This window comes from Falco peregrinus, chromosome 8 (genome assembly GCF_023634155.1).
Source record: "Falco peregrinus isolate bFalPer1 chromosome 8, bFalPer1.pri, whole genome shotgun sequence".
NCBI classification, from domain to species: Eukaryota; Metazoa; Chordata; class Aves; order Falconiformes; family Falconidae; genus Falco; species Falco peregrinus.
In genome coordinates, this window is record NC_073728.1 from 64,774,246 (window position 1) to 64,793,340 (window position 19,095).

General features: G+C 55.5%; 1 protein-coding gene across 1 annotated transcript in view; it reads left to right on the top strand.

Moving 5' to 3' along the window:
• Positions 1–205: 205 nt before the first annotated feature.
• Positions 206–19,095, top strand: part of PPP2R2B (protein phosphatase 2 regulatory subunit Bbeta) — a 67,830-nt gene continuing 48,940 nt past the window's right edge. Inside the window, 1 exon segment of the mRNA XM_055812982.1 lies at positions 206–384. Within this exon segment, the coding sequence (XP_055668957.1) occupies positions 315–384 (70 nt within the window). The 5' untranslated portion in view covers positions 206–314.

Below are 19,095 nucleotides of genomic sequence, written 5' to 3' on the forward strand. Positions count from 1 at the left end.
CCGGACAAGAGCATCCCGGGGCATGGGCAGCGCCGCGCTCCGCCCGCCCGGGACGCGCCGTGCCCGACAGGACGAGCGCCGCGCCAAGCCTCGCCTCGCCGGTCAGTGCCGTGCCGAGCCCAGCCCAGCCGTGCCGTGCCGTGCCGTATGGGAGGAGCCAGCGGGCTCCACCGCCCCTGCGCCCCCCCCCCCCCCCCCCCCCCCCCCCCACCGCCGCCGCATTTCGCGGCCGGCCGCCGCGGAGCAGGGCGCGGGGGGGATGATGGATCCGCGGCTGCGGCTGCTGAAGCCCCGCGCCCGCCAGCCCGCCGTCAATGGAGGAGGACGTTGAGACCCGCAAGATCAGCAGCAGTTTCCTGCGAGACCACAGCTATGCCACTGAAGGTGAGCGCGTCCCGCAGGCGGGGCGGCCCCTGCCCGCCCGCAGCAGGTGGGGCCACCCCGCGGCCCCCGGCCGCCGCCCCCGCCGCTCCCCGCGACCCCCGGGGCCGCCGCTGGAGCCAGGGACCGGGGCACCGCGCTGGGCCGTGCCGGGCAGCCCCGCGGCGGCGGGTACCAGCGGCGGTGCCGGCGGGTCCGTGCGGGCTGCGCCGTGCGGCTCACCGGCCCCGGTGACTCAGCAGCGCCGGACCCGCCGGGCTCCCACCGCCTTCCCGCCGGGCTGCGCTCCCCCGAGCCGGGCTCGCGGGGCTCCGAGCCCCTGCACGCCGGAGCCAGCCGGGATGGACCCCCGGTGCGCTGCAGGGGCCGCGGCCGCTGCCGAGACGGGGTATCGGGAACCGCCCCGGAGCCCCGCGCCTCTCCCTGGGCAACCGAGCGGGTCGGGGCCGAGCCCCGCCTTCCCCGCCCGGGCAGCCCCCGCGCCTTCGCCCCGGCGCGGGGCTGCTCCCACGCCTGGGGCGGCCGGCGGGAGCGGGGGGAGCCCGGGCCCCTCCGCCAGCCCCTTCCCCGCCGGAGCGGAGCCCCCCGGGCAGGGCTGAGCGCTGCCGGGGGCTGTCAGGCTCACGGAGCCGGAGGGATGTGGGCGGCCGGGGTTTCAAAATACGCTTCACGGGGTTATGACTGCGTTAGCGGGTTCCGCAGGCAGCCTGTCACCGGAGCTGGGTTCGTCAGGTTAGGAAACACGGCGGATGCTAGTGCAATTCTTGTTACAGAAATTAAATAGTTGTCTCGGGGCTATTTTCCTACAAGCCTCTGCAGGAAGGAATACGTATTCTGACTTGCGTGTTGCAGAGGCGAAGAGATGCCAAAACTGTTAGACACGGATAATGTCATCGCCGCGGCCGAGCGTATGGGTGGCTCTGAGCGCGGCTTCCCATAGCGCCGGGAGCGGAGGGGCCGCGGGGGCCGGGCCCGGCCCGGCTGGGGCGATGCGCCGCGGCCCGTACATTGCGCCGCCGCCGGGAGACGGGAGGCGGCCCCCGCCGGGGGGGCGAGGGAGGGACCGGGCCGGAGCTGCGGCTCCGCTGCTGCCCTTCCCCACAGCCGGGGAGCATTGGCTTCACACCGGCTCCCTCACGGCACCTTCTGCTCCCTCGCTTTGGGAGGGAAATGCAGCTGCTGTAAAGCAAAACCAACCCCCCCGCCATCCCCATCCCTCCCAGCAGCACTGACCCCTCACGTGAAAATTCAAAAACCAGACCTCACACTGGAACGGGCTTATTAATAGCTTAATTAGGAGCTGAAGAGGCTTTACTCTACTGTTTTATTCTGCTAAGGCTCTAGAGGAAGCCGACATAGGACCAGCCTTTGGGAATTTTATGACCACAGCACATGGCTAAGGGAGGGTTCATCTAGTGGGAAAATCTTTGGCTTAATACAGTAATGGAAAGCTTTGGGTACCTTGGCGAGCCACAGAAAATGATCATACGCAATTTCACGCAGCTTGTGTGGAGCTGAACCGAAGTGCCTGGGTGCTGGCAGCCTGCAGAGCAGGGGAGGGGATGCTCGGGGCAGCCCGTGTGGTGCCCTGTGCTGTGGGCTGGGTGGCAGGTGGCTACACCGAGGTCATGCTGGCCTCCCCACAGCCCGTTTGCTGCACAGGGGTGGAGGGACATGCCTGCTGGGAGGGATGGAGCGAGCCGGTGCTTCCAGGAAGGTGGTGTGGCCAGGATGGGGCTAAGCTCCCGCACTTCCCAGCCATCCAGCTCACATCACCTTGTGCTGTGGTCTGGGGAAGGGTGAATTTGCCGTTGCTGTGTTATAAAAGGCAGCTGGAGCAGCCAGCAAATCAAAAATGGGACTGCAGCTGCCCTGTTGTGACCTGCTGAGAACTCTGTTTTCCTGCTCGGGTAGGATGGAGGGCTGGGGTGAGCCTGCAGTGATTTCATCCCGTGACACTGGGAGGTCTGGGGATTTTCCAACCCAAGGTCTTAGTGATAAAATCCAGCCTGTCTAGTAATCCATGGTGAATTTCCCCAAGTTGTATGCTGGTGTTTTCAGGAGAGCCTTGTGCATCATACTGGGGAACTATAGCAAACCTCTCCATAGGAATGAAATAGCCAGGAGTGTGTGTGCAGCAGGTTCATGGAGCTGGGGTGGTCCTGGAGGAGGTCCCTGATGGTGCTTAATGGCTGCGCATCAGCTGGGAGTTTCTCTGCACCTCGTGCTGTTTAGGAATTCTGATTCCTCGTGTGGTTGTTCTGCTAGAAGAGGGCTGAATGCGCTTCAAAACGGTAGATCATGCTAGTGTGGAAAAAAAAATCAAGGAAGGTAATTCAGTTTCAATTTTTCGACATGTGAAAGCAGCATATGCCTAAAATGATGTGGCTAGTAACCTGTCTTCTGTTTAAAAAACCCACAAACCTTCCAAATTGTGTTCAGAAGGTGAAGGCTTGCTTTGGAAACGAAGGTGTCTCTGGTGTGTCAACTGAGGGAACAAACCAGGTTATGTAATTCGGTTTAGTGAAGTGTTGTTGTCACTTTAATAGGTCTGGTATTTTTATGCAAATGTAGGGTGAGGATGGTATTTCAAAAGCACACACTTGAATGCCTTGTTCTTGTGTGGTGCTCAGAAGTACTGCTAATGAAGGAAACGAAGCCATTGTGCTAATTCCACTTTAGTTGCCAAGGAATATTAAGTTGCTGAGATGCAGTGCACATCCCCGGAGCTGATGTGGCAGGGTTCGCCCCAGCACGGTGCGCTGGTGCCAGGGTGATGCCAGCCAGGTTGTTTGCCGACCCAGACCTCGCAGTACTGCCCTGGAATGGCAGGTCTCGCATGAAAAATGTTCAGAAAATATGCTTGGTTTGTTCTGCTGCATAAATCAGTCTTCATTCACAATTCTGCTGAGCGCCCAGCCAAAAGTAGGACAAATTGAGACTATTTGAATACAAACAAACCGTTTGAGTATCTTCCACTTTTAGACAGGCTTGCTAAAGATGTTGAAGGGCCCCCCTCCCCCCAAAGCTGGCCCATTTCCAGTAGTTTGACCCAAAACGCCCATCTCCTGAAGTCTTCAAGCTGTGTGTCACCTTTTTTGTGTAGCATTGCTGTCCGCCTGGCAAGTTGCTGAGTCCTCTTGCTGGCTTACAGTTGGAGGAGGAATGGCATGAACGCCCCTTTCGGCGTTCCCTGCCCTGATGAGGGCGACAGTCACAGCCAAGCCCGTGTGCTCAGCCGGTTTGGGTGGGACAGGAGCAGTGGCCACCATGCTCAGCCCAGTGGGACAACACCTAACCAACGAGGGTGTTCATGTCCGTAGACACCCTGTTGCAGGCCAGGGTCTTCGATGGAGGAGGGGTGCTGAGCACCGTGTTAGCCGGGGGGAGGTGGGTCTCTCCGGGAACAGGGGGGTGTGAGAGCAGGGCTGGCCTGCGGCCATGGCCAGCCTGGCACTGCCCCTACGCCACACACGAGTGCGGCTGGGAGTGCAGCCCCTCTGTATGTCTCCCCTCGGGTGCCCGGGTCAGGGGGCTTCTCCTCTCCAGCTCTGTTCCGGCCCTCTCCTGATGCTGCAGGATGTCCTGGGCTCTGGTGTGGAGGGTTTGGACCTGCCATAGACATGGCTGGGTGACCCTTTGGCATGGAAACGTGTCCCTTCCCACTGGTTCGGTACAGCAGGCATGGAAATCTTATGGGGTGTGATGGATGCCCTGTGCCCCAGGCGTCATGGGGCCGCTCTGGGGGGGTTCCCTCCCACCCCTGCCCCGTGGCAAGCACCGGGAAGAGTCTCTGGGTGGAGTGTGTGAGGTTTCAGGGTGTGCATTCGGGGGGTACATGTGCAAATGCCCCCAGGCCCAGTGATGGCTGTAGGTGATGTGGGTGCTCCCCTGGGACCTGCAGTTCCCAGCAGCACACCTGGAGGAGGAGCGGTGGCCTCACCTGGGGCTGCCTGGGGAGGTGGCTCATGGCCAGGTGGTTGTGCTGTTGGAGGAGGACCCTTGGTAGGACCCTTATGCCGCAGCCATGGTGTGAGCCCGCTGTGGAGCCAGCCGTGTCCTGGGGCCATCCCGGCCCCCTGCAGAGGGACATCCCTGTCTCCCAATGGCTCTGCCAAGGCAACGTCTGCCTGGCAGGCATGGGGCATAGCAGACTGGGGCTGCACGGACCTGAGGACTCGCCAAGCCCCAGAGCAGGAAGGCCATGGCACCCTGTGGCCACTCAGCTGTACCCCACACCCCTTTTCCTGGGCACTGGTTGATGCCCCAGTGAGTTTTTGATCTCCTTGAGGAGTGTTTCCCAAACTGAATAATTTCGCTGTTGAGAAATCTGTCCTTAAGCCTTCATTTCCTTTTCCTAGATTAATCTTGTTACTTCCAGCTGTATCCCACTTACCTCTCTCAGTCATTCCCATACTTCCTTTATCCCTGCCTTGCTGCTGTGCCATGGGAAGGAGCCCGATGCCGGTCCCCCTCCACCGCCCTGACACCAAGAATGTGGCCTCGTGAGTGTGCCCACCGGCACCTCAGCAGGGCCTTTGGGTACCCCAGAGCTGTGGGATGCGTAAGCAGCCTCCATGTCCAGCAGAGGACAAGTTCAGGCTCTTCTGTTCTGTTTTGGGGAGAGAGAAGCAATCTGTACAATTAAAACCTTACCCTGGGTAGCTGGGTGCACACCTGTTCCCCAGGGGCCTTCCCATCCTTCTCTCCCTCTGCTTGTCTGGGCTGAAGAGCACCACAGCCCTTCTGTCACCGAAACTGGGAATAACCCCAGCGCAGTGTGGAGAATCAGGCACTCCTTTATTGCAGTGCTGGATGCACAGGGGATTGTTGCACCTAATGTGTATATAAATATTGCACTGCAATAAAGGAGTGCCTGCTTCTCCACGCTATGCTGCTGTTAAGGAGTTTTCTTATTCCCGATTTTGGTGACACTTCCAGGCTTTCTGCAGGGAGCACATTCCTGACTTGTCCTTACGCAGGCAGAGTTTCAGAAAAAGCCAGGGGCTGCACCTAACCTACAGCCTTGGTTGTGCAGTACTGGGTCCCTAAAAGCTTTTTCATTTTCTGGGTCAGTTTGCTAAGAGCTCTCTGTGGCAGCTACAGTGACTTTTTTTTTTTTTTTTTTTAATCTATGTGTAGTCCCCAGAAAAGCACAAAGTGAGGTGTTTTCTCCCAGTGCTGGGTTCAGGGTGAGAGCTCTTGTGTATTTTGTTGTTGTGAATGATGTGAGTTGCTGTTTGGGGATCATCTGGATTGGGATTTAATTAATCTGGGAACTTCCTTGAAGTTATTGTTTCATCACTTAAGTACTTTGATTACAAAACACAGTCCCATCCTTTACACTTTTTATTTATATAGATATACTATGTTTAGAGATCCCTTCCTCTCCCTGAGCCTGAGCTCCAGCCGGGTCGGAAGGACCCACAGACATGCCTGCTGTCTAATCCGGAGATCACTGGGAGGAGAGCAGTGTAACCCAGCTGTTCGTAGTGCACTGTGTAAAAGCCGACTTGGGGTTACTTAAATCCACCAATTAATGAGAGAATAGATGCGCCTGGGGACTCTGTAATCTAGGGATTACTGAGAGGACCGGGAGCAGGTAATGATGTGACTCTGACCCCCTGCAGATGGGCTGTGAGAGTGAGTCAGTGATGATGGCATCCGTGGGGTCGCACCTGTCTGCAGGGGATGGGGCTCAGCATCTCCCCCTCCCCGTCTCTGTCAAGGACCGTTTCGGGAGCTGTTCCCTCTCTGATGCTGGGGAAAGCCAGGTTGCTCCCAGCAGGCATCAACAGCAATGTGGGGTGGTCTGTGCTTAAAGCCCAGTGTTGCCCACGTCCCTGTTGCTGTAGGGGTCTGTCTGCTCTGGGGACCAGCTGCATCAGGTCAAAACCCAGCCACCAGTCCTTCCCTCAAGCCTGCAGCCCTGGGACACACGGTGGGCGCTCGCATGGTGAGTCTCGGCGTGCCAGCAGAGGACAGCCCCATCCTCAGGTTTCCAAATGGGACTGTGGGACTCAGTGAAGTGGTGGTGGAGGCCCCAGGGGTAACACAACAGGGTTCCCCATGACCATTCTGCCCCGTCCCCTCTGTGCCTACCTCACTTTTGTGCCTGCCCTTGGCCTTGCTTGCTCCTCAGCCAGCTCCTGCAGTGATGTCCAGTCTTTGTAGACCACTGTGTCTCATCAGGGGCTCATTGAGCAGTTGGAGTGATCTCTCTGGGTCAGAGCAACCTTGCTGCACTTGTGCTGCAGCCACGAGGAAGCTGGCAGGTGATGCAAAGCGGTTTGTGCTGTCCTGCAGCCATTGGCATGTGCGTGGGGCTGCGTGTTGTGGCAGGGCTCTGCCTTGGGCCACGTGGGCAGAGGCGCAGGGAGCTCTGGCAGGGAAACTGCTGAAGGTCTGGGGGAGCAGCAGTTGTGTGAAGGGGAGCACACTTGGGAAACTTTCCCAGGGGTTAGTTGACCCTTGTGACCTTCCAGCATCTGCAAGAGGAGCCTGGACAAGGTCATGAAAGATGTCAAGGTTTACTAAAGGCAAGAGGGACCGCTTCTGCCTCAGGAGACCCCTGAGCTGGGCGTTGTTAGAGGGTGGGAGATCTTAAGTGCAAACACGTTAGTGGTTGCCCTGCTTGTGTGCATCTCCTGTTTGCTGGAGATGGGACACTGGGCTGAATGTGTTTTGGGTTTGACCCAGTATAGCCTTGCTCCTGGGCAGGGTTCTTGTGGTGGGTCACTTGTGTGAACAAGACTCTGCAGGGCTCTGCTAGACCCCTAACAACTCCTCCCCAAAGTGCTGGCAAGATCCTGTGCCTGGAAAGTCAGTAAGCAGCAGAGTTTAATGGTAAACACCATGGCAGACCAGGTCATCATCAGCTGCCCTAAACTCTGGGAGTCAGGGCAGAGGCACAGCCCTGCCAGCAGGCTCGGTGGTGGTCAGCTGTGGGAATAAAGGTTGTGGAAGAGATCCTTTGAGAATGTAAGTCCCAGCTGCTGGGGTTGCTGGAAGTGCCACTGGTGTGGGCTGGGGACTCTGGTAACTGCTGTGTGAGGTGTGCTGGCTCGCGCAGAGGTGAGGCCCGCAGAGCCACGCACACATAGCAGAGCCGAGGTATGTTGATGTGGCAGGATGCTGATCAAGCAGGTTAAAAATAGCAGCTGCTTCCTCCCCACTCCTCCTGATCTCAGCTGTGCGGCTGCAACCGGGAGCTGGAATCGCTTATGCCGATGTGCTGAGCAGGCACAAAGCCCCAGTTGCAGTCGGGGCCAGCACGGAGCTCGGATACCGCAGGGAGCACGCCAGGCAGTGCCATGCAGGCGCCTGCCACCACGGGGCTGGAGTGGGCATCTGGGGTGCCCAGCGATGGTGCTGCATGGCAGGTCTGTCTGCAGCTGGTGGGTAAACACAAAAACACCACTGACTTCTCATCTTGGCATCTCTGCCTAGTGCTGCCATGGCTCCCGGATACCTGGCAGCCCTGTATGGCGGCACCTGAGCTCCTTGTGGCCCTCCCAAAGTCCCCAGGAGTTGGGGGACTGGTGACTGCCCTGCCCTGGGTCTGGGGAGCTGGGGCAGAGCAAACCTGGGAGCAGCCCGGCCTTGCCCCAGTGCTCTGGGAAGGGTGAGGTGCAACCACAGCTGTCCTGCCCCTGCGCCTGGGCATTGGAGCCCAGGTGTGCAGACAGTCAGCGCGTTGTTCGTACGTTGTCAGAAATGCTGTGCACAGCTTGCGTCCCTGCCGCCCTCCCCAATAAAGGCATAATTGAGCCATTAGAGTCAATGTCTCCATTCAGAGCAGTTGTTCCAGCACTGGTTGTTATTTTTCTCCTGATGCATTGTGAGCCTCATTTCTTGAGGGAAAACACTTGAAGGGTCTTTGATTGAGGGGTTTTGTTCTCCTGTAGCAGCTGCAGTCACGGACAGGGCAGGGAAGGGGCAGGGAATGGTGCTGTTGCCTCTTGCACTGTGCTGCTGGCCTTTGCATCGCTCTGGAGGCACAGGCAGAGATCAGAGGGACCTTGCTCAGGGTGGCAGTGAGCGAAGGGAGACCTGGGTGCCCTTATCATCCTCGACATCTTTGTGTCATTCCCTGTCAGGTTTCCAGTTGCATCCAGCAGTTAAGTGAGCTGGGATATCTTTTGCTTTGCCCTTGACGACCCAGTGCAGCAGACAGCTCCTGACCTGAATGAGCTGCTGCCCCTCTGCCCGCTAGGCACAGTGTGTGTGAGCACAGCAAGGTGACAGGCAGGTGAAACAATCTGAGGTAACACCCATCAGGATATTTGCATTTTTGTGGGGGCTTTTAACCTGGGTGTTTTCCATGAGCGATGCAGTGCTCCCAGTGCAAGCTTGTCCTAAGCTCTTTGGTCCTGTGCATCTGCCCAGTGGCTCAGTGTTGCCTAGGCAAGGCTGGCCCGTCTTGGACCCCAGTTTTATTGTGAGGACCTGGGTTTTTGTTGCAAGTGCTGGTGTTGGCTGGTGGAGGAGTGTCCCTGCTCGTGCTGGGGGATGCCCCCAGGACCCGCCCGTGCCTTGTCTCTGCAATAGAGGCTCTGCCTGGAGCGCTGCCAGGCACCTGTGAGAGGAAGCCCACAGCAGCTGCCCCTCCTTGGTGTCGTAGCTGCTCCAGGTCAGTGTGAGACCCCCCGAGCAGTGCTGGGCCCGCGGTTTGAAGCTGGAGCAGCCCTGCTGAGGGGTGGCCTACACTACTTCCATCGCCTTTCTGTGTGCAGCAAAGGTGGGTGACAGCTGCTGGGAGGGAGGGGGATGGGGCTGTGACCCCCAGGCTGTTTCTGTGCAGGAGACGACCCTTTGGAGCCAGAAGCAGAGTGGGTCCCGGGACCAGACAGGTGGCTGTGTGATTTGTGTGGTTTTTCTGATTTGGTTTGGTTTTCAGTCTTTTAACTGCTTCAGCCTCCTGTGATCAAGCCCTCATCGCAGCTTCAGCTCACTTTGTTTTGGGGTCAGTACTTTGAGGTGTGATATGTACCTTGGGAAGGAAGAGAAATGCCAGACAGGTTAGGAGCTTTTTCTGCAGCCCCCCATGAGGCTGTAATACATCACAGGAGTCTGGGCAGCCAGGCTGCGGGAGAGCGGAGAGTTGTTTCCAGGCATCTGGCGTATCCAGAAAGATCCTACCTCCTTTGCAAAGCTGTTTGTCTGCATTGCACAGAATTGTTCTGCAGCCTTTTTGTTTCCTTTAAAAACTGTTTCCTCGCTTGCTGGTGTGCGAGTCAGCTGTTCAGCAGCACGCGATGGACCGTCTCTCCTAATGCCGTTCTAAAGCAGCTCCTGTGAATGGAAAGGTAACTGAAATAGTTGCCTATTTTGGTTTCTGGTTTCTAATCTCCCATTTCAATCTCCTCTGTCCTGCATTTCAGTTGATTCCCTAGTGCAGTCATAAAACACGACCATTACCTCAGCTTTCTGAGTATGCAAACAAATTGCTGTGATTTTCCTACCCTTGGATCCGTCCCTATCCATATTCTCTGAATAACAATAAAACGTTAATGGAGATAAAGACTGTTATCTCCCTCATGTCTATTTTGTCACTGGAATAACAACTTTAAATGTTAAGAGTGCTAAGATTTATACATGCCAAGCCTGCTCTGCAAAAATAAATCATGTTCTATAGTGCACATTACCATTTATTGCTGCTATATTATCTGAAGCCAGAGTGGGTGTTAACCCTGTGATAACATCCTCAAAGGGAATTTCAAATAATTTTGTAGTTTAATTTAAAAATTCTGTTGGCTGCCTGGTTTGATCTGCATCTCATTTTAGTGCAGAGGTATCAAAGTGGAAACTCCAAAATGCTGCTAACAAGCTCCCCAAGAGGTATGGCTATGGGAGAAGCCCCCGGTCCTGAAACAGCCACTGTCAGCCGCAGCATCAGTGCACCCAGCCCTGCACGTGTGCCTTCCCAAGTGTGCTTTTTTCCAAGGTTTCGTAGACTTTGGAAGACCACTGGGTCTTTTTAAGCTTCATCTCAGTGTTTTCATTCTTGATACACAGAAGCCCTCGGTTGTGTGCACTTTGATAGCAGGATAACCCTGTTTCAGTCATTATTTAAGGTGTGCCCTAAGCGGGTGCACCTGGCAGTCAGCATCTCTTCAGGCCATGCCCTCGCCCAGCCCTGGCACCAGCCTCGCCGGGGATGGAGCGATGCCCTGCGGCAGCAGCACACGGGGACAGTGGCTTTGGAGTGGCACTGCGTGCCCGGTGCAGGGTGCCGGGGTGTCCCTCGGCCAGCCCCCGGCTGTGTCAGGTGCTGGTGCCGCCTGCCTCGCCAGCCTTGGCAGAGCCGAGGGCAGCCTTCCGGACCCTGCCCACGTGCCACTGTGTCACCAGGCAGCCCTGAAATGAGCAGCACAGCCTCAGTGGTGAGTCATGAGGCATTTCTTTGCGCTCCCTTTGTTAGCTCTGTGAGTAAAGGAGAAGCGATCTGACTGTGATGAAAAGCAACCTGTCTGATGGACGCAGGCGTTTGACCAAATATTGAGTACTGGCTATTGACAATTCATTTCTGCCACCAGTCTCATAGCAGTTAGCAGCTGATGAGCAACGTTGGCTGGGGATGAAAGATTGATTCACTTGCAGGCTGAGTAAATTTTACCAAGTGAGAAGGGGAGGGAGGTCAGGGGAGCAGAAGAACCAGTCCTTGCACCTTGCGTTGTTTACGGCGCACACTGATGAATCTCTCACTGTGGAGCTCAGACTGATGGGCGCCAGATGCCGACTGTTTTGGGAGGAGGCTGTAGCTTGTTTAACACCTGGCTCCTACCCATTAAACTTGCTTGGATGCACGGTGCAGAACGTGGAGTGCTTGTACTCTGGAGTTCATGGTGCGGCTCCCGCAAAAATCTGCTGCCAGGAAGAGTGCCTGTCTCTAAGCGTGGCATTGCAGGGGCATGGTAGCCCTACGGAAAATGCCTCAAGAGCTGCAGTGTGCAGGTGTGGGGCTGTTCAGCCAGCATGAAACTGCCTGCAGGAAAATGAGCTTTGCTTCCCTGGGGCCCTGGCCCTGCTGTTGCCGGAGGTGGTGTCTGGGAAGTCGGGTGAGCGGCGTGCTGGTGCGAGGGGAGCAGTGGTGACAGCTCTCCCGTTGCACACCTGCCTCCAGACAGGGCATCTGCCTGCTGCTCCCAGTCTCACTGGAGACCTCTATAATGGCTGGGGGTGGGGGGGCTAATCGGAGAGCCCAACCTCCTTTTTACGTGGTTTTGTCACCATCCTGCTTTCTGGGTGCTTAGGAATCTGTGGGGAGGTCATGTTGCTGGTGTTCAGCTGTGGCGATTCCTCTGGTTCAAAGGTTGTGATAAAACCGTGATAGCGCAATAAACAACCCAGATGTCCCTGCAGCCCTTCAGGCACATCCCCAGCTCCCTTGTGTGGGGCTCAGAAAATTTCTTTCTCCTCTTTAGCCACCTAATTTTAAGGGAAATGCTTCATAATGTTCTGTCATAAAATACTGTTGTGGGTCCTGGGTGCAGGTAGCTGAGCTGCACAGCTTGGGTGAGCTCTCTGAGTGTCAGGGTGAGAGCTCTGTGCTGGGAAAATGAGGGATGCTTGAGGTTTCCTGAGTGAGTGAGATTGCTCTCGCACCCACTGTTGGTCTTTGTTCCACTGAGACAACAGGGTTGTCCAGGGGATGGGGAGGGTTGTCACCCAGTCACCTGCAGCGGGAGATGATCATAAGCAGAGTGGTTTAGAGGGGTGCATAATTCACATGAGCCATAACAAAAGGGAGCTAAACATTTCACACCCTTAATCTGAATTTTCTGAACACTTAGAGGTGGATACACATAAAATGAATTCCTTTCGGACCCTGTGTGTATCAACTGATTTCCACCTGTCTGGCAGGTAGAGGAATCCTCCATCATGAGTGGATTATTTCGTGACTCCTGACTCAGGACCCTTCACTTGCTGTTTTGGAGCAGGAGGTGCGCTCTGCTGCCGGTGGGTACATGTGGGCAGCGGTAGAAACTGCTCCGACCTCGGCTGGCGAGCTGTCCATGGAAACACAGGCACGTCTGTGTGGGAGCGGGGAATGGAAGAGGGAGAATTAGAGAGGTGGTTTCTGGGAGCCCTCCTTCACAATCCCTAAATAAACTTGGCCTTGCTTGCAGTAGGCTGACAGACCCTTAATTATAATAACAGCATGAGCAGTGCTGCTTTGTAACTGGCTCCCCACTGAAAATATCTGGCTAGCAGGAGTGTGCCAGATGTCTGCTCCTGATTGCCGCTGGTTCTGAAGATCGGTTAGGGGTAACGCGCTCAGCTGGAAGATACAAATAATGCAGGTATCTGGGGGAGGCTTGCTGTGTTTGCCTGGTTTCTGGGCAGAAGCCAGAGCCCGATTGCATAGCCCCGTCAAAAATCTTTGCAAGCATCTCTGCAGCAATTGCCTTCTGCAGAAAGTCATTATGTTAGGAGGCACTGGAGTGAACGGGGATCTGCATGTCTCCAGGCAGTGACATACTGCTGAATTTCAGCTAAGTTCTGAAGCAGGTGTCCCTCCACCCCAGCCTTAGTTGTGAACTCTGGGCTGGGGGTTCGTGCAGCCCCCAGACCCAGCACGATTTCAGTCTACTGAGACGTGGCCACATGTGGAGCGTGGCTGGAGTCGTGCAGCGATGGGACCCTGCCCAACCCTGGCAGTGCCTGCAGGTCCCAGGAGTTTTGCTAGGCTGGAAAGCGCACTGAAAGATGCTCTGAGCATTTTTGCACCTGCTGTGCTCTTTGTGTGGGAGTAGCAAGCAGCCTGGGGTGGGGCAGTGGGAGAGAGCTGGAGGCACGGTTGCTGTGGGGAGTCTCTGGACTGTTATTAGCAGCCGTGTTAGGCTGTGGTGAGTGAGAAAGCCAGAGAGAAGCCACCTCTCAGCCAGCCTAGCCCAGCACCAGGTGGGCTGTCGTGTTGCTGGCACCCTGAAGGTATCTACTGGTTTGTCACATCCAACAAAGTGGGCTGGAAGCCCCTCTCCCCGGTACCAGCTAGGTCTGAGTTTCCCTGCAGCCAGAGCATTTTGGTTATGATCCCTGTTTCATACTGTTGTTTGACACCTTGATGTAATATTTTCATTAGGAGTCCTGCAAAATGCAGCAACTTGGTGTTACTGATGAAGCGCCTCCAGCTCATAACATGTTATTAAGCTTTTTTCAGCCACGGAGGTAATGAAGACACATCCTTTGTTAGTCACCGGGCATAAAAATAAAGTCAAGGGTCAATGCTTGCCACACTAACTGGTTTAGTTCGCCCAAGATTGTGTTTGTGATGCCACGCAGAGATCACCTCGTAGTGGGGGCTGTCTCTGGTGGCAGTGGAGCCAGATCCTTTTCTCCCTGCAGGGATGACCGATGTTCACCGTCGGTGTGGTGCCTGGTGGGTGGTGACACTCCAGCTGCCAGACTGGTATGGGGCTCCGGCCCAAGTGGGTGCTTGGGAATCCACACCCGGCTGCAATGCTTGACAAGAGCACAGCAGCTCCTGGTTCTCATCCAGCACTCCTTCACAGACAGGCCGCAAAGCGCTTCATGAATAAGATGAGGCTTCATGCTCGTATTTTACAGATATATCTACTGGTTCTTACCCGTTAGGGCATGTCTAGGGTTGGCACTGGTTTTGGGTGATGCTGCTCCAAAGCTGGAGCTGAAATCTGCAGTGTTATTGCATCTGTATGGGGCTCTTAGGAGGGGACAGTGAAGTCTTGCCCTGTTTGGACATTGGATCCAATGTAAGAACTTTCTAATTAGGATGTCTATGAGTTAATTACATGTGACACTTTGTTTGCTCCCTGCTGCAAGCCTGAGATGTGTGTGAGGATGTGGGGAAGTGGATCATCCTTATTCTGGCTTTGTGTCACCCTAATGCATTATCTCCATCTGGTTGTCTCTTCCCCCCTCGTGTCCCTCAGCTGGAAGTAAGTGCGTACCAGTGGCTATTAATAGCTGAATCCTGCAACAGTCTGCTCTTGCAGATGGGATTCTCAGCTTCTGAAGCCTAAAACTCATTACAAATAAAGCAATACGCTGTGTGGTCCTTAATGCAATTAGGCTTGCTATAAGTTAGGTTCTCAGGGCCAAATGCCACCCTCAGTTTCTGCTGCCCGTTAGTGCCCTGGCCCTGTTAGTGCTCTGACCCGCAGATCCCGGCTGGCATGCCCCCTCGTCCTCACGAAGCTGGCAATGCAGCTGCGTGCTTTGGCACCGGCACCAGCTGCCTGTTACACACAGCTGGGCACCCCTGGTGCTGACACCTCTGGCTGGGCAGTCCTGATGTCCCATGTGGTTTGTGGCACAAGGACAGGAGAATTGTTGCTCCACAGCTTGTCCGTGTTGCTCGAGGATGCTGTTGAGGGCCCGGAGTTGTCACCTTTACAGCCATCTCCTTCAACACCTGAGACCAGTCAAAGCGCAAGTTGCCCTCGTGGCACAAGGGTTTTCTGGGTGGCAGGTAGAAGCCAATTCTCCCTTCCTGGTGGGGGCATTTCACCTGCAGGAGGTGGCAGAAGGGCAGGGGAACATTCGCAAGCATTTCTGGGACCCCCTTTCTTGAGGGACGAGCAGCTGTGAATCCAACAGCCTGTATGGCTGAAGGCAGTTGGTTGTGTCTTCGCTTGTCACCTTGCATACCCATCTGCTTCACTGCACACACACGTGCTCCTTACTGCCGCTAGTGAACCTGCCCCTGCCTGCCGGGCTCCGTGCTTGGTGGTGGGAGAAGGGGAGAGCAAAGATAAACCACGCTGGCCTGGGAGGAGGCAGGAGGCTGTGCTAAGTGTGCTTAGGACACCTGAGATGAAGCAGGTGGCAGAGGAGGCCAACAGCATCCTGGCTGGTATCTGAAACGGTGTGGCCAGCTGGCCCAGGGCAGTGACCGTCCCCTGTGCTGGGCACTGGGGGGGCTGCACCATGAACCCTGGGTTCAGGTTTGGGCCCCTCACTGCAGGGGGGACGCTGGGGGGCTGGAGCGTGTCCAGGAACGGGCAGGGGGCTGGGGAAGGGGCTGGGGCTCCGGTCTGATGGGGGGCGGCTGGGGGAGCTCGGCCTGGGGAGGGGGCGGCTCTGGGGGCCTGGTGGCTCCCTACGGCCACCTGACAGGGGGGCTGGGCAGGGGGGGTCGGTCTCTTCTCCCAAGTAACCAGCGACAGGACAAGAGGGAACGGCCTCAAGTTGCGCCAGGGGAGGTTCAGATGGGGGAGTAGGAAGAATTTCTTCACGGAAAGGGTTGTCCAGTGCTGGACCCGGCTGCCTGGGGAGTGGTGGGGTCACCGTCCTTGGAGGTGTTTAAAAGCTGTGTAGATGTGGTGCAGAGGGACATGGTTTAGTCATAGACCTGACAGTGCTTCGTTAACAGTTGGACTCAATGATCTTAAAGGTCTTTTGCAACCAATTCTGTGATTCTAACCCCCGTGGCAGGTTCCCAGGCAGGACTCCATCCCCACGGCTGGGTGCGCAGCTGCAGGCAGCTTGCAGAGATGTGCATGGAGGGCACAGCAGGACAGCAGCAGTATCTGTTTCAAGCACCAGTGGCTGGTAATGTGGCAGAGTCAAAGCTGTGGACTTCTGCATTTATCGTTGTTCTGCTTGGAGTCTTGGGAACTCTAGTTATTTTTATTCCCCAGATTGCATTTTGCCTCACCTTTACATAACTGTGCCAATCTGTTGCTGAAGTTACAAACCTGTGGCGTTATTCTATAGATCATTCATGGATCCATTGCTTGACTTTCACCCCTCCCTGAGCTGCTCAGGAGCCTGGAGGGCATCCTCGCACAAAGGCACCTCCATGGCTGTTTCTTCTGAGGGGGCTCTGGCCCACCCAAGGCAGTGGTGAGCATCTCCTCAACTGACCCAATGGCAGGATTAGGCCATTTACTTCCACAGCACCATCAAATGGAGTGAACAATGATGTGACTCTGCCCTTGCTGTCTATGGCTGGGATCTGTCCTCACATCCACTGCCAGGCAACACCCCCAACCCTCCTCCTCCCCTGCCTGGTGTATAACAAGTTCATGGGTCCAGTACAACAGTCCTGAGCTGCAAAAGCAGGAGAGGTGGGGTACTTGTGAACAAGTTCCTTAAAGTATTTCTATGAAAACATGGAAAAATCTATCAAATCTGTGGAAATCCTTCCTGAAGGGGAGTCGGGAACTTTGCAAAGTAACTGATAATGCATATTTCATCAGGGTTTAACCTACTGTGCCTGAGAGCTGTGCAGAGTTTCTGTGGTGTAATATTCATGGCAAACAGGAGTAGCTTAAAACACAAATGTAGTCTGGGCAGAAGATAAAAAGTCAGTTTGTGGTTTGGGTGCCTGGCCTGCAGGGCTTGAGGTGTCTCATCCCAGACTGAGAACTGAGAGTTTTGCTACAAATTCTGCTCTGCCTTCTCAAATGGCAGCCTGCGTATTTTACTGCTTTCCTAACCGAAATAGCAAGCTTCTCTTCTGCCATGTGTGAGAATAAAATCTTCTGTAGATATGGGAACAATATAAACCAAAATGAGTTTTGTTTTGAAATGAATAGCAGAGGACTGGCTGAGCTCATCGCCTGCGTTTGGTTTGGCAAAACCTCCCAGTGCGGAGCTGGTGGGAGGCCTCTGCGTTTGTGTGGATCCTCCCGGGTGGCAGGGGAGCCCAGACCAGTGCAGGCTGTGTCCCACCGCGGGCCCCCACCTCACCCGCCAGCGCCGGCCCCTGCCTTTGCCATTGTGGCTGTGCCGGCTGGTGCTGGAGCTGGTGCCTGCGGTGGCCCCACAGTGCTGGCCATGCGGCTGGCACAGCAGGGAGCTGGGGGACATGGCAGGGAGTTGGGGAGCCTGGCAGCCGAGCTTGAACCACAGGTGGCATGGGGGGTGTTGGCGGCCGTGCCGGGAGGCAGCAGATGGGACGATGGCACCTTGCTGGCAGAGCTGACCATGCGCCCGGATTGTGGGGTCTTGGTGTTGCGTCCTCATGGATGCAAGCAAGGGCTATGCCATTCCTCCTCTGAGAGCTGCTGTTCCCTGCAGGCGCTGCAGGCTTGCTGTTGTCGGGCTGCGTCCTCCCAGTTTATTATCTGACTTTCTTTGAGGGGCCAAGCCCTGTCCCCAGCAGAAAGGCAGGGGCAGTTCCTGCTGCTGGGGCACCAAACCCAACTCCTGCCCTTTTCCTTTGCTCAAACCTGCCCTTTCCCGGCCCTCCAGCTCCTTGCAGGGCAGGCGCATCCAGCGACAGACCTGCCAATGATGGAGCAGCAAGAGAGCGGTGCAGGATGAGGCAGAGTCCTCCTTCAGAGGCAGGAGAGACTCTGCACAGAGCTGTATTTGGAGAGAAACTGCCAGAAACTGCTCCAAATTGTGTTCACGTCTGGTGCGCCTCCCCTTACCAGGGACCCATACAGCCCTGGGAACTAGTGAGGCTTTGGAGTTTTACTCTTAAAGGCTTTGTTTCTGTAATTAAGAGAGAACTCTTTCTTTTGAAGAGGGAAGCCTGCTGTTAAAACTGCAAGGTTGCTTTTAGATTCATTTTACCTCTCCTTGCACTTTCTAAAGGGATGCGTATCCTTAGGGATGCTCATGTTCTCCTGTGCGGGAGGTGTCCATCCTGTTGGGCCAGGGGTCCTGCCTTTGGGGATGGGCAAAGCATCCTGACCAAAGTCTTTGGTGTGTTTGTATACCATGGCTCAGCCACAGGGAGCGATTACCACGGTGAATATGGCCAGTGCCAGTGTCCCTCTCCAAACAGGGGCACCACAGCTGCCAGCTCTGCTTTGTGGCTTTTTCTGTCTGCAAGGGGATGATGCAGCTAGGCTGAGGAATATGTAGCTGTTCACTTCTCTGGCTTGAAATGATTGTCATGACTCCAGACAGAAGACGTGCCCTGGTTTGAAGTACCACTGTACGGCTGAATTCCTGACTTTTGTGGCACTTTGTTCTCTATCTTCTGAGAGCTACTGCCTCGCCGAACCTCTTTCTTTCCTTGCAATCTGTTTCTGACAATTTGCGAAGTTATTGACAAGGTGATGAAATTTGGTGGACGAGGATTTGCCAGAAAAAGAAGGCTTTTCTCCACTGCATATGCAGTCTCAGACCTTAAATGAAACCATCCCCCTGGAAAACCCATGTGCCACTGCACAGTGTGCTGGGTCCAGGGCAGCGGCTGCAGGCAGTGACCACCGAGCTGATGGTCTCGTGGCCCATGGGTCCAGCAGTACCTTCTCAGTGCACATGAAGGCCTTGGAAGAGATGCAAGCGATAATAAATTAGCACAAGAAAAACACACTGTTATATTGTCCTTACAAGTTTTCCTCCATCGGGTGCTGGATGCTGCTCGCCAAACCCTGCCCCTTCTGCCTAGTTGGGATAAACCTGCAGCAGTATTATTACCTGGAAAGAGGAGTAATTTCCAGTGCTGTTTCACAAAGTCAGTCTTGAGATACATCTCCTTCCTATCTGCCCTGCGTCCAGGAGCTTTGTGTGGCAGCAGGTGGCATGGGCAGGGTCACTGAGGTGGTCAGCGACGGTAGCACAGATGCACCTTTGGCAATGAGCACCCAGCTGGGCTCCACAAGTGCTGTCTCCTGTGCTGGTGACTTGGCTTCTTCAGGGAGGTTGGTGTGAGAGCACACCGATACGGCCAGACTCATTAAATGGGAAGACGCTTGCAATGGATTGTGATACTACCTCATCCAGATGAAGCTTTTGGGGATAGTTTGTTGGGGAAAATCCTGTCTT